Here is a 15827-nt window from a genome sequence, read left to right as displayed (position 1 = left end):
CTTCCTTTCCTATCTGGATTCCCTTGATATCCTTTTCTTGCCTAATCGCTATAGCAAGCACTTCCAGTGCTATGTTGAATAGGAGTGGTGAGAGAGGACAGCCTTGTCTTGTGCCAGAATTTAGAGGGAAGGCTTTCAGTTTTTCTCCATTGAGGATAATATTTGCCCACTGGCTTGTGGTAGATGGCCTTCACTATATTGAGAAAGGTTCCCTCCATTCCCATCTTGCTGAGAGTTTTGATCAAGAATGGTGTTGGACCTTATCAAATGCTTTCTCTGCATCTATTGATATGATCATGTGGTTTTTTATTTTTCTTGTTATTGATGTTGTGTATTATGTTGATAGATTTACGGATGTTAAACCAGCCTTGCATTCCTGGATGAAACCTACTTGATCGTAGTGGATGATCTTCTTAACGAGGCATTGAATCCTATTTGCCAGGATTTTGTTGAGGATCTTTGCATCTGCATTCATCAGTGATATTGGTCTGTAATTTTCTTTTTTGGTAGCGTCTCTGTCTGGTTTAGGTATCAAGGTGATGTTGGCTTCATAAAAGCTATTTGGAAGTGTTTCTGTTTGTTCAATTTCATGAAAGAGTCTTGCCAAGATTGGCAGTAGTTCCTCTTGGAAAGTTTGATAGAATTCATTAGTGAATCCATCTGGACCTGGGCTTTTGTTTTTCGGCAGACATTTGATTACTGTTTTAATTTCATCAATGGTGATGGGGGTGTTTACATATGCTACATCCCTCTTCCTTCAACCGTGGAAGATTATAAGAGTCCAAGAATTTATCCATTTCTTCCAGGTTCTCATTTTTAGTGGCGTAGAGTTTTTCAAAGTAGTTTCTGATTACCCTTTGAATCTCTGTCATATCAGTAGTGATCTCTCCTTTTTCATTCCTGATACGAGTTATCAAATTTCTCTCTCTCTCTTTCTTTGTTAGGTTTGCCCAGTGGTCTATCAATCTTGTTTATTTTTTCAAAGAACCAACTTCTGCTTTCGTTGATCTTTCGGATTGTTTTTTGAGTTTCCACTTCGTTGATTTCTGCTCTCAGCTTTGTTATTTCCTTCTGTCTTCCTATTCTTGGGTCCTTTTGTTGAGCATTTTCTAGTTCTATTAGCTGTGTCATTAAGCTACTCAGGTAAGCTCCTTCTTCCTTCCTGATGTGTGCTTGCAAAGCTATAAATTTTCCTCTCAGTACTGCTTTTGCTGTGTCCCATAAGTTCTGAGAGTTTGTGTCTTTATTGTCATTTGTTTCCAGGAACCTTTTGATTTCCTCCTTGATTTCATCTCGGACCACTGGTTATTGAGCATGAGGCTGTTTAACTTCCAGGTGTTAAAGTGTTTCTTCTGAGTCCTTTGGAGTTCACAAATAATTTCAGAGCCTTGTGGTCAGCGAAGGTAGTCTGCAAAATTTCTATCCTCTTGATCTTATGGAGGTATGTTTTATGTGCCAGCATGTAGTCTATCCTGGAGAATGTCCCAAGTACATTGGAGAAGAATGTGTATCCAGGTTTCTGGGGATGGAGAGTCCTATATATATCGACTAGGCCTCTTTCTTCCATTTCTCTCCTCAGGTCTAGTATATTCTTGTTGGGTTTCAGTCTGGTTGACCTGTCCAGTGTTGACAAAGCCGTGTTAAGGTCCCCCACAATTATTGTGTTGTTGTTGATATTATTTTTCAGATTTGTCAACAGTTGTATTAAATATTTTGCTGGCCCCTCATTCGGTGCATATATGTTTAGGAGAGTGAATTCTTCCTGCTCTACGTACCCCTTGATTAATATAAAATGTCCGTCTTTGTCCCTTACAACCTTCCTGAGTATAAAGTTTGCATTATCTGATATTAGTATGGCCACTCCAGCTTTTTTATGGGTGTTGTTTGCTTGGATAACTTTTCTCCAGCCTTTTATTTTGAGTCTATGTTTGTTCTGACTATTCAGGTGCGTTTCTTGTAGGCAGCAGAAGGTTGGATTGAGTTTTTTTGATCCATTTAGCCACTCTGTGTCTCTTAACTGGTGCATTTAGTCCATTGACGTTGAGAGAAAGAATTGTCCTGGGATTTAACGCCATCTTTATTTCAAAATTTGGTGTGTCTTTTGGGTAGTCTTGTCTTAGATTAGGTCTTTCAGTTTTTCTCTTAAGACTGGTTTTGTGTCTGTGAAGTTTCTGAGCTGTTTTTTGTCTGTGAAACCATGTATTCTTCCATCAAACCGGAAAGTGAGTTTTGCTGGGTATAGTATTCTGGGTGAAGCATTCATTTCATTCAGTCTTGTCACAATATCCCACCACTGCTTTCTGGCATTGAGCGTTTCTGGTGACAGGTCTGCTGTAAATCTCAGGGAAGCTTGCTTGAACATGATTTCCCCTTTTGATCTTGCTGTTTTCAGAATTCTGTCTCTATCTGTGGGATTTGTCATTGTGACTAGGATGTGTCTTGGGGTGGTTTTTCTGGGGTCTCTTTTGGTTGGTACTCTTCGGGCATGCAGGATTTGATCACATATATTCTTTAGCTCTGGAAGTTTCTCTTTAATGATGTTCTTGACCATTGATTCTTCCTGGAAATTTTCTTCCTGGGTCTCTGGGACTCCAATGATTCTTAAGTTGTTTCTGTTGATCTTATCATAGACTTCTATTTTCGTCTGTTCCCATTCTTTGACTAATTTTTTTATTGTCTGCTCATTTGCTTTAAGTTTTTTGTCCAATCTCTCCTGCTGTATGGAATTGTTATGTATCTCATCTTCCACAGCACCAAGTCTATTCTCAGCTTCTGATACCCTGTCCCAGAGCTTATCCATTTTGTCATTCACTTCGTTTACTGACTTTTTCAGTCCTGTTAGTTGACATGTTATTTCAGTTTGGAGTTTTGTCATTTCTGCCTTCATATTTTCTTGGTTCTTATTAGTGTTCTGTTCAACTCGATCCATGGTTTCTTGGAGTCTGTTGAGCACCTTCCATATTGCTAGTCTAAAGTCCTTATCTGAGAGGTTGATTAGTTGTTCAGTCATTATCTGGTCCTCAGAATTGTCATCTTCATTCTCTATGTCTGATGCTGGCCTGCGTTGTTTCCCCATTGTCACACTTGTATTGTGGGTTTTTCTACGTGTTGTAGTGGTATTCATTGTCTATATGATGTAGGCAGCACACTCCTCTGGCTCCTCCCTTTCTGGATGGGCTGACTTGCCTCTAAGGGAGGGGAGTCCTCCGTGGATGAAGCCTCACACTGGGACAAATCTTAGGCCCGAGCATGCAACAGAGAAGACAGTCCAGAGAGAAATGTTTGCTTCTGTGATATAGCGCCGTTCTTAGTGTGATTTTTCCTTCTTGTTGCAATGGAGTTCTTTCCTTAGAAAGAGTGCACGGCCGTGTAGCGAAGCGGAGCTGCCGTGCTCCTCTGAGCCTCTTTTTGCCCCACTCGCAAGAGTTTCACGCAAGAGGACAGTAGACAGACATAGACAGGTCACACTCACAGTCTTTCACAGCTGAGCCCCACTGGGCCGGTGTACTTTCGCGGATTTTCCCCGCCTGGTGTCACACACAGGGAGCCAGCTTTTGCCAAATATACTTCTCTTTTATTGATGAAAGCAACAGTCCTTTATAATATGACCCTGGGCTAGAAGACAGGTCCTGGTGCTGTGACCTTGCCACACATAGCTCTGTAAGCTTGGGCAACTCTTTGTGTTAGCCATGAGGCAGGGGCCCCGTTTTTTTTATCCCAATTTTTTTAAGGAGCTCTACCTACTGGTATTTAGGTCTTACTCCTAGCTCTGTGCTTAGGAATCACTCCTATAGATTCTTGGGGACCATATATGGTGCCAAGAGATGGAGATAAAACTAGGGTTTGCAAGATAAGTGCCTTTTAAAAATATTTAACCAGATGAAAAATGCAATTTGTAGCATATCTATTTTCTGTTTATAAAATTTGTGTTCTGTTACAAATTTTAATTTTTTTCATCTCCTGACAGTGCTTTTCATATTTTTTGTTTTGTGCCATCAATTTTATGTGAAAATACTCATCTCTGTTGCTTGCTTTCCTTATCATTTGTTCATGAATATCACATATTCTATTGGGATCATTTTCATTCTGCTTAAAGTAGGCCTTTTAGAATTGTCTTTTACAGAGTCTGTGGAGTCAAATCTCCGTGTCTCTAACTGCCTGAGAACAGATTTAATTTGTTCTTCTTTCTACAAAATATTCTGTTCTAGCTAAAGCTGGCAGTTAATCTCTCGTGCTATATGAAGACTCTATTCTCTTTCTTGCCTTTGCCACTGCTGGGAGATACCCGCTGGGGGCTGGCAGTTTCTCTCTGCTTCACAACCCAGAGAATTTTTACGGCTCAGTGTCTGCTGCTTCACTGTCATCATTCTGCCTGAGAATTTTTATTTCTATTTGTACGACTTGGAATTTATAGGACTTCCTAAATCTGCAGACAGATATTTGCTCACTCTGGGGCCACACTGAGGTTCATCTTTAAATCTTACCACTGCCTCTTGCCTGAGGCCTTCCTGTACCCTCTGGCAGCCAGGCATGGAGCTCAATCTCTTGCACAGCCTTGGCACTACCTCCGAATAAGGCCCTCATTTCCATCCTGCCTTTTGCTGACTCTACAACTGGTTCTCACCTGCACTCCACACTCCTGGCCCCACAGTTTATAGGGGCTTTTCTGTCTTGGTGAAGCAAGTTCCTGGTGCTGTCTATAACTACACAGCCAAGGTGTCTGCTGAGCTCTGGGATGTTCTCATGCAAATTTCTTTGCTCTTCTCCCTCAGTCCAGGTTGGTCTCTGACCCTGAGCCTAACTTGCATTCTTCACTGTTATATCTGCTCTTCATATCTGAGATTCTCCTTGGGTTCCCAGCCTTCTTATTCATCTGTGTTGGAATATATAGGATATCACTGCCAATATACTGATGCATTTTAAGATATTGTGCTCTTAAGAAGAAGACATTAGGAACTATCAGGGCAGGGTTGGAGAGGTTCAGGAATGTTTCTAACATGAGGCTGATCCCTGGCACCATATATGGTCTCCAAACACTACAAAGAGAAATCCCTGGGCACAGCACAGGGAGCAAACTCTGACCAACAAGCTACTGCCCCAGAAAATGATTTAGGGGGATGCAAATTGGGGGCATAGCTGTCTCAGATTTTCCACTCTACCACCATGCCCATCTAAAAGCTTTGGGGCATCTGTCCCCACACCCACATGCTCAGAACCACTGCCTCCCAGTCAACGCACCTGATATGAGGCTTGGGGTTTCCCTTCACCTCGCAGCTGAGCTTCACCTTTTTTTCCTCTGAGTCCACTGGGAACATGATGGGGCTGGGCTCTCGGAGAAACACAGGGCCACGAAGAGTGGGGTCATCTGAAACAGGAAGAGAAACACTACGGCTGAGATGCAGCTATAGTAGCAGAGCCGAGGAGTAATCAACCAGCCCTCACTCAGGTAAGGAAGGGGACATGTGGGCAAATCCTTGTCACTGCTGGGCTCAGCTCAGATGCATGGCTCTCAAAGCGTCTTATCACTGACGTTAGGCCCTTTTCAAAATGTCCATCCTCCATCCCTATGACCTTTGAGGTCACCAGGATGTTCATCTAACTTCTCTGGATGGGGTGATGGAACTGAGGCACCAGCATGGCCCAGGAACATAGGAGTACATGATGGTCCCTCCACACTCAGTTGGGTCTGTAAAGAGCCATCTAGAATTATAAGGAGCTGATGCTTCCCTGAACCCTAATGGAACCAGGAGTGACCTAACTCATGAACATTTCCTACAGATTAACCCCAGGGTGGCCTCATCCACACATTTAGCCTCAATCGCATGAGCCTGTCCTGAGCTCACTGACCCCAGACAATAGAGCCCAAGCTTGAAAGAGGTATGATATCAAGTATTAAGTGCTTCTCATCAAACCAGAAACTCAATGTCTACCACCTTTGGCTGATACAACAGCAGCCAAGTGTCAAGATGAGCACTGGGCACAGAGTACAGGTGGATGGCACATTTGCTTCTAGGGTGACACTGACTAATAGTACCAGTGTGGTGTACCCCAAGACCCACCCATATCTGGGAGGATGTGGTGTACCCCAAGACCCACCCATATCTGGGAGGAGTTTTGGGAACCGGATAATAGGTGTAACTACCTGCAAGACCTCCCATTTCTGGGAGGGGTCTGGAAAAGGATAGATAAACCTCTGAGCCAGGGGATTCGGCCCTTTTTGCCGTTTCTCTCTTGGCCCGGCTTGGCTTCCTGGCTTTTGGATCTTTGGGCCGCATGGAGCCCAAAGGGAAGATGGCTAACAGAAAATAAGATGCAGGGCGAATGCTTAAAAGGTTGACATAGGCCACACACCTGTGGTGGCTAGGGCATGAATAAAGATGATTCTTCCTGATGGCTGCGTGTGAGTGAGTAATTTCACCTGGGCCTGGAACTCGCCGGCTGCATGGAGGTTTCAGAGCCATGTGGGCTGGATGGCATCCTCCACCATCCAGCCCTATCCTTAATTATTTGATGCAACATCTGGCGCTCCGAACTTTGACCTGAATCCTGGACCCAAGAAACCAGCAACAATGGTAATATTTCTGCTTTTCAGTTTAATTTTGGCTCTTGTCGGGTGCACTGAGCCCACAACCCTGGGCCACGTGCAACAATTTTCAAAGATGGCCAACACCCCACCTGGGGGTTCAAAGGCCATTAAAACAAGAGAGGTGAAAGCTTGCATCACCTCCAGCCCAGGCCCAAAACTAAAACTTTGTTACAAGAAACAAAAACCTGGGCCTCTTCAAAGACTTATTAAAAGTCTAAATTGGAAACGGAGGAGAAAAAAGACCGTATTGAAAATGGACTAATTTTCTGAGAATGACCTTTGGCTTGAATTTGAATTTCGACTTTGGAAATTTCGGACTGAACTTTTCCCTGTGAAAATGTGGGCCATAAGCTGCTTCCAAAGTGCGCCCGGAGGAAAAAAAAAAAAAAAGGGCAGCGGTGAAGCCCCTCCAGCATCACAAAAGCGGCAAAAGGCTCCTATCGGCCCAGAAGCAGGAACGCCTCAGCTCAGCTTTTGCTCCGCTGCAAGCCTGAAAAGGTAAAACAGCAGGAGTAAAAAAAAAAAACCGTCCAAAGTAATGCCCAGAGGGGAAAAGCGGCTGGGCTCGGCTCGGCTGGGATCTCGGCTGGAATCGGCTTGGCTGGGCTCAGCTTTGCCCGGAAAAGCAAAAAAACCTGGAATCCACCCTCCAGCGAACCGGCAGCGGGCGGCGGAACTGGCAACCTCATGGTCTACAAAACCGTCTGCGGGGCCTGAAACTGAAAGGAAGCCACGTGGTGAAATCAGCGTGGGACAAAACAACATCTGAACTTTAAAAGTTTAAAGAAGCCACGTGGTGAGATCAGCGTGGGACAAATTAATCATCTGAACTATGGTTTTAGGTGTAGAAAATTAGTGGGTAGTAATATTTTACTCATAGTTGGTGATGGGATAAGTTTTACTTAGTTAGTAGTTAAAAAATAAAAATAAAAGGGAAGTAATTCAGTTTAGCTCATTTAAACATCTAATTTCTAACCACCTGCATCTTTGTCTTAAGTCATTTTCTTTATAATTTAAATGTGTTTTGTTGTCTTTCAACGTTAATATTTTCAATTGCAAAATGTTTTACTGTGTATTTTAATGTACTTAGCCTGTTTTTAAAATGTATGTTATGCATGTATGCTGAAGTACTTGTGTATAGGAAAAATATAGGAACAGTGAAGTTCCCCCAATATAGTTTAAAAATATAGGAACATGAAAGTTCCGAAATAGTGCTTGGTAAAAAAGCATTAATAGAATTTTAGGTTACAGGTGTAAAGTATATTTTGCAAATGATATGTTTTTGAAAAGGGCTGGTATATTAATTTTCACTTTATTACGTTGGCGCATGAAAATATTTAAAAAAGGGGGAAATGTGGTGTACCCCAAGACCCACCCATATCTGGGAGGAGTTTTGGGAACCGGATAATAGGTGTAACTACCTGCAAGACCTCCCATTTCTGGGAGGGGTCTGGAAAAGGATAGATAAACCTCTGAGCCAGGGGATTCGGCCCTTTTTGCCGTTTCTCTCTTGGCCCGGCTTGGCTTCCTGGCTTTTGGATCTTTGGGCCGCATGGAGCCCAAAGGGAAGATGGCTAACAGAAAATAAGATGCAGGGCGAATGCTTAAAAGGTTGACATAGGCCACACACCTGTGGTGGCTAGGGCATGAATAAAGATGATTCTTCCTGATGGCTGCGTGTAAGTGAGTGATTTCACCTGGGCCTGGGACCCGGCCGGCTGGATGGAGTTGCAGAGCCATGTGGCCTGGGGTGGCAGAAAGGAATCCATCGCCATCCATCGCCATCCAGCCCCATCGTTAATTATTTAATTCAACATACCAGAACACAACTTCTGTGGCATTCTCCTTTTAAAATACAGCTCAAAACAAAACAAAACAGAACTGTGGTACATGATGGTCCCTCCACACTCTCAGTTGGGTACATATACACAATGGAATACTACGCAGCTGTCAGGAGACATGAAGTCATGAAATTTTCCTTTTTATGGATGGACATGGAAACTATTATGCTGAGTAAAATAAGTCAGAGAAAGAAAGACAGACACAGAATAGTCTCACTCATCTATGGGTTTTAAGAAAAATAAAAGACATTTTGTAATAATATCCAGAGACAATAGAGATGAGGGCTGAAAGGACTGGTCCACAGTATGAAGCTTGCCACGAAGAGTGGTGAGTTCAGTTAGAGAAATAAGTAGACTGACAACTATCATGATAACAGTAGTGAGAGAAATAGAATGCCTGTCTCAAATACATGCAGGGGTTGAGGGAAAAAGGAGATGGGGGGGGGGCATTGGTGGTGGGAATGTTGCACTAGTGAAGGTTTATTTATTTTTTAATAACAGAAACCCAACTATAAACATGTTTGCAATCATGGTGCCTAAATAAAGATATTAATTTAAAAGAAAAGAAAAAAAATATATAAAATCCAGTTCAAAGTCATCCTTTTCAATGAACCTTCCTATCCAGATGTTTATCTGTCAACGTGATGCTCACAATTCCCCTGTGGTATCTCCTATGGACATTTGCCAAGCAGTTCTGCCTTGCTGATTCTCTGTGCTTTTAGGAACCCAATAGCATAACCCCCCACTTCTGGGTACTTTGTGTATACTGCCTTTGAAACAGAGGAGGGTCACTAAAGGATTAATCCCATTGAAGAGAATTTCCCCCCCCCATTTTTAACATTTTCTTTTCTTTTCTTTTCTTTTTTTAGAATGCTTCAGATCAGTCTCATTTAAAATTAAGTTGGCATTTATTTGCACCTTCTACTAAACATTCTTTTTAAAATAAAATTTTAATTGAATCACCATGGGATATGATTACAAAGTTGCTCATGGTTAAGTTTCAATCACACTATTGCTAACAACCATCTCCTCACCAGTGTACATTTCTTGCCACCAGGATCATCAGTTTCCCTCCTGACTTCTTCCCTCTATTCCCCTGCCGGCCTGCCTTTATGGCAGACATTTTTCTTGCTCTTCCATTGTTTTCTTTTAGACCTGGTGGTTTGAAATACTGTTTCTGAAGGGGTATCATGCAGATCACTTTACTTCCTTTCAGTACTCAATTCTTCTCCAGAGCAATCATTTCCAACTATCATGGCCATGGTGGTCTCTTCTCTACCCTAACTACTGTTTCTCCTGTTTGCTGCAAGCTTCCTACCATGGAGCAGTGCCAGGACTGGTCTATTTTTAATATTTTAATATTTTCAAGCAGTTGACTTGGGCAGTCAGTGATGAATTTCTAGAGAGAAGGGCCAATGGTAGCACTATTAATGGCACCACCTTTTTCCTTCAATGGGTTTATTGTGAGAGGTGTGAACTGTAACTGCTATCCTGGAAAATCTTCAGAATGGCCCTTTGTGTAAGTAATAAGGTGCCATAAATATCTTTAGGTCAATGAAGGAAAGAGAATAAAACTGATTTAGGGATCATAAGGTCATTTCTTAAAGTGATTCTCAGCATAAGCTTGAAAAATTCATATGTTGGGACTAAATCATAAAAGAAATTAGGGAGTAAGACTACCAAAGAGAACCCCACTTCAATGACAGAAGGGGCAGCCAATGACCATGTTATAAGAACAGAAAACACACATCAAGGCCTTGGCTCATTCTGTCTCTATGGTTTAGAAAGGATGACCTTGTCTCTGTAGGTCACAGGTGTCATAAAAAATGATGAACCTGCTCTTGGCTAGTGATCTATAAACCACTCAACAGAACTCAACAACGGAACCCCCACTCGTCTCAAAAAATGAGAAGACAGCTAAATACACACTTCTCTGAAGGAGATGTAAGAATGATTAGTATCAATCTGAAAAAGTGCTCATAGTCACGATCATAGAGATTTAAACGAAAGCAAAATTAAGTTATTAGCAGTGAGATGCATACACTGGAAAGACTGAACAGGATGTAGGGAAAAGGAAACTCATCTACTGCTGGTGGGAATGTGTTCTTTGGGAAACAGTATGGAGATTCTTTTGAATGGAACTCCCATTGAACCCCCAAATTCCAATTTTAGGCATATACCCCCAACACAAAAACAAAAGTTTGAAAACATATATTTACTCTGTAGCACTTAGTACAGTTGTGGGATATGAAAATAATTCTCATGTCCAGTGACAAAAGATAGACTTCATCATTAAATATACTATGAAGAGACTGTGTTGACAAGTCTTGGTTTACAAAACTTGTTACAAAGCAGCTGAGGGGGAATGTAGGAAAAATGAAGGTCTGAGAAGAGGCAGACCAGTGCCTTTTGGTGGTATTCTGGTGATGGTGATGGGTTGCGATAACTTTGTATGTCAATAGCATAAACTTTAACACAATAACATATATCACCTAAGGAAAAAAAAACATTACCTAAACTATAATATCTTTTTACAAATGGGAAATACCTATCAATATTCTGCCATAGAAGCACACACATACTTGTAGAAATGTGCCAGAGACCACAAACCACCGTACCACCCCATCCTCTCTTCTTACCCTCAGGAGACTTAGAAAAAAACAAAGTAGACCTAAGTGCATGTGCTAGTCGTAAAGAATGAATGTACAGAAACATGTACTTTTTAAGATGCATGTGGGGCGAAGTCAAATCAGGTATTTCAGAATCCAGGCATGTATTTTTCACACATCCCACAAATATAGCTATTTCTAAACATATTTAAATGCTGGTGAAAAGTTGTCTCAGCTCAACTAGGAAGAATCATGAGACTGTATGTCATACCTAGTTAAGCAACAAAAGTTACACACCAAGACCACAAATGTGGCAGATTTTTCTCTCAGAGAAATATTTGTATTGTCACAATTCCAAAATTATGTGCCTATATACATATATAAATATCAATCATCTCAATTCATTATTCTTCCTTGATTTGAATTTCATACAGAAATACAGTCTATTACTCGTAATTCCAAGTAAGAATGAAAATAATAATGATTACCCAGGATGCAGCTGAGAGGCTTAGATTAACATCTGTATGATTCCTCATGTATTGATACCACATTTAAATAACAAAAAGATTTTTTTCTGTGTGCTCTGTATAAGAATTGATAATGATGCACTGCATTTGCTATAAATAACACATTTTATTTAAAGTTTTCATTTTCTCCTAGTTAGCCAGGCTTCCTTTTTGGATGTTCACATGAACTCCAAGAAGACAAGTTATCTAGGGAGTGTCCACAGGGCCATGCACTTTCATGGCAATGAAGGAGAGAGTTTACAGAGTTTAGCTGCGGGGAGAGAATAGAACCCAGACTGCCAAGTCATAGGCTGGCATTTACAATATTCTTGGTAAGAGAAGGGCCCATTGGCCCCACCTAGTGAGGTAGATGCTGCTTGGGTTTCTCCCAACCCTGGCCTCACTCTATATTTGGAAAGGTGAAGATGTCTTTCTGTGATCGAAAGCTGTCCTGTGCATGTAGAAGCCAGGAGTATCTGATAGAGTCGAAGATGCTACCCTGACTGAGACTGGGCACAACAACAAAACCATACCTGGGGATCCCAAATCCTAATTCATGCAGAGGGTCTGGCATACTCTGAGGTGGGCAGTATGGATACACACCCCTTTCTCTGTCCTGGCTTCACTTTTCTTAAGTCTGCAGCCCCATTGGATAAAGAAGCACTTCTGAGACCACTTTGGACAGTGTCCTGCTTCTTTCACACAGGACCACAAGGGGCAATCAACATGGAATCCCTGTCTTGTGTGCACTGAGTGTATTTAACTGACAGCAATTCTCCCAGGTCACAGATAAAATATGTCCTCCTGTGGCAGAACAATCCTCTGAGAGTAACAGCATTAAGACTTGAGCTGTGGCATGAAGGAGCCACTTGCCTTCTCTGCAGCAGGAGGGGACACTGCACAGGGCTCACCTGAATTTACTGAAAAAATATGTTTCCCATGACTCTGTGCCCCCAGTTTCCCTCCCGGACAAGCAGCCCATCAGTGGTCAGATTAGATGAGGGACCTGAGTGGGATGAACAGGGAAAAGCGAGTCAAAAGTCAAGGGAGCAAAGTCCGAGGAGTCCAGACAAAGGCTGAGAGTGGAATGCAGGCAGCTGGTACAGACAAACCAGACTGAAATCACTGCAGAAGGGTGGCGGGGATCAGAGGAAGGAGAATGGTAGCACATAGGTCTGGCCTAGAAAAATGTAGACTGCTGAGACTGCTTTTTCTTCCGAGATCAACTGAAACAACTTCAAAGGAAGCCAAGATACAGAGGAAAGTCATCGAAGTCAGGAAGTAGGTCTGGTTCAGAATTCACATTTCCCAGAAGTCAGCTCATGCCAGGGTTGAGCAAGGCAGAGGACTATCATTCCTGCAAGTCGAGCCTCTAAACCAGCTGCTATCCTGCCAGCTCAGGTGGGCAAGCATGCCAGAGGCAGTGATCTGACCTACACACAAGCTACATTGGTTCAAGTGCCCGGATCCTAGGGGAAAATGACTCTTCCAGCTAATGCCCATTGCATACACAGCTATAATCTTGCTCATGCTGAAAACTCCTCAGCTACATTTTCAACAACTTTTCAGATCCTAGCCACCATGCTGTGCCTTCCAGGCCACAGCTTATTTCCCAATCGTGACATTCTATAGCCCCAACTCCTTGCCAGACCTACTGGATTTTTATATTGGAGCTGAGCAACTCTGTCTGCTACTGTGAATTTTATAGTTTGAAACCCTGTCAGCTGAGTTATGAATGAAGCAGAGATGACTTTCAGTCCTGAGCCTATTAAAAAAGCTGGCGAGAAGCCGGCGAGGCTGCAGTTTTCTGTGCCGGGTACTGCCATATGGGGGTGGGGAAAGGCTATGAAGTGCCAGCCTGCCCCCCCAGGCCAGCACATTTTTTATCTACTGGAAATATTTTCATTTGTTTCAAACTTGGGGCTGCAACTCTGCTGGGAATGAACAAAAATGCATTGCAATGATTTCATCTCATGAAACTAAAAATATCAGATTCAATTCCACTTGCAATTGCAGTGAAATTCCAGGTGCCGCACCTGAGATTGCTTTAAGCACTTTATCCTCATGGCAGGTCTGGAGTGCTGCCTCCCACCCCCTTCAAAATTGGGAACTGTGGTAAGCAGCACCTCACTGCCGCAGTAGACCCAGTGATTAGGCACCTGGTTCCAGGCAGACATGGCTTGGTAGCAGACTATTTAGCAGAAAATGCAAACGGAGAAAAAGATGCTGTGTGTGAGTGTGTGTGTGTGTGTGTGTTTGTGCATGCACTTGTGTATTTGTGTTTCTCAGGATACATACATTTGTATGTATGTGTGCATGTATGGACATGCACATTTGTGTATGAGCATGCACACATATGTTCATGTAGGTTCATGTATTTGTGTATTACACACATATTCACACACATATATGTGTGCTTGTGTGTGACAGATGCAAACAGAATGCCTGTCTAAGCAGAGGTCTCCTGGGATGAGTGGACAGCTCTGCCGGGCCCTAGAGCCATGTCTATATTTCCTCTTTCCTCTGCTCCCTCCCACCCAAGAGGAAGCCAGTGGGCAGAATGTCAATCATTCTGCTAGGGGTTTTTCCTTGAGGCCCTGACTCCCAGGCCTGCTGTCTTGCCTTTTCTTGAGAGCTTTTTCCTGCAGGCTTTTGGTCATCATGAAAATTCATTCTAGCTAAAGAGCTGTGGAAGTCAAGTCATTCACAAGCTTATAGGCAACAGTCTAAGGATACACAAGTAAAAGTTGTGATGAGACCTTTCTTGCATGGGCAATCCTGGAGAATTAACTCTGGAAAGTCTCATAGATGCTTAGCAATGAGATAGATATATCTGTGAAGGTCATCAGAGTGATTAGTCTGATGCACCAGGAGTTTAGCATGGTTCCCCATGCTCTCCTGCCCCACGTTCAGAACCAGTCTTTTAACTGGACAAGGAAGCAGGTCAGTAGTTTTTGAATGGAGACCATAACACACAATCTGAGTGCACTGGACAGATGCACAGGACAGTTGAAGGTCTCTTCAGTTCTTCTCCCTGCTTCTCAACTCCTTCCTATACTTCCTGGTCCCTGCAATGCTGAACTTCCTTGGTTTCACTGCATACTGTCATACCGTTTTTCAGTCCAAAAATTGGTTTATAACACCAGAATATCATACTGACTTCTCCCAAGGAACAGTTTATTAAAAGTTATTTAAATACTTTGAAAAAGTAATACTGCTAAGTAAGAATGAAACATTTCCAGGCACTTGCTTTTGCCAGATAATGAATGGCATCATCTTTTAAGGCTACTATGAATTGTGGAGGTAGACTCAATGCTAATACAGTGTTTTAGGGTCACATATGAGGCTGAAATGACCTCTTCAAGCTCTTCAGCTTGGATTAAACTCTTCTGAAAGCCACCAAAGTTTACCCCATAGTATTTGATGCTTTGTTGATTTGTTAGTTTTGCTCTCCTTAAGATGACATCATTTCCTGCTGACACAGATATTTCCCATAGCATGTTCCCAGAACAGAAGCCAACAATTGTATACACATTTTTTTTCTGTGCTGAGAATTGAATCCAAAGCCTTACACACATTAGACATATGTTCTATGGCTGACTCAATGGAATCTCAACCCCCATGGAAAAACTATTTTTAAGGGAGTATGAATGTATCATTAAGAACCAGAGAGATAGCACAGCGTTTAAGTGTTTGCCTTGCACACAGCCGACCTAGAAGGACAGTGGTTCAAATCCTGGCATCTCATATGGTCCCCTGTGCCTGCCAGGGGTAATTTCTGAGCACAGAGCTAGGAGTAACCCCTGAGCACTGACACCAGGTGTTATCCCCTCCCCCCCAAACAAAAATAAAACAGAAAAAGAATGTGTCATTATATTATTGAATGAGCCAGGACATTTCTATAGAAATTTTTATTAAAGGGGCCAAGAGATAGCATGAACGTGGAGCATTTGCTTTGCATGCAGAAGGACGGTGGTTTGAATCCCAGCATCCCATATGGTTCCCTGAGCCTGCCGGGGGCAATTTCTGAGTGTAGAGCCAGGAGTGGCCCCTGAGCGCTGCAGGGTGTGACCCAAAAACCAAAAAAAAAAAAAAAAAAAAGAAAGAAAGAAAGAAATTTCTATTAAAAATAATAATAATAAATTTTAAAAATGGATGGAGAAGGCTACCTTTACTTTTGGAAATAAACACACTAAGAGGTATAACTAACTATTGAGGTATCAAACATACAGAGGAAATATAGATATCCCCATTAAGTCTTTTGAGATATTTGTAGGCGGGGGAT

General features: G+C 42.3%; 1 protein-coding gene across 1 annotated transcript in view; it reads right to left on the bottom strand.

Moving 5' to 3' along the window:
- Positions 1-15827, bottom strand: part of LOC126013659 (contactin-4) — a 669197-nt gene that overhangs the window by 230664 nt on the left and 422706 nt on the right. The window contains exon 4 of the mRNA XM_049776827.1: positions 5239-5365. Within this exon, the coding sequence (XP_049632784.1) occupies positions 5239-5365 (127 nt within the window). The remainder of the gene's footprint in view (positions 1-5238; positions 5366-15827) is intronic.

The sequence above is a fragment of the Suncus etruscus genome, chromosome 7 (assembly GCF_024139225.1).
Source record: "Suncus etruscus isolate mSunEtr1 chromosome 7, mSunEtr1.pri.cur, whole genome shotgun sequence".
Lineage (NCBI taxonomy): Eukaryota > Metazoa > Chordata > Mammalia > Eulipotyphla > Soricidae > Suncus > Suncus etruscus.
This window is presented reverse-complemented; position numbering and strand designations above follow the sequence as displayed.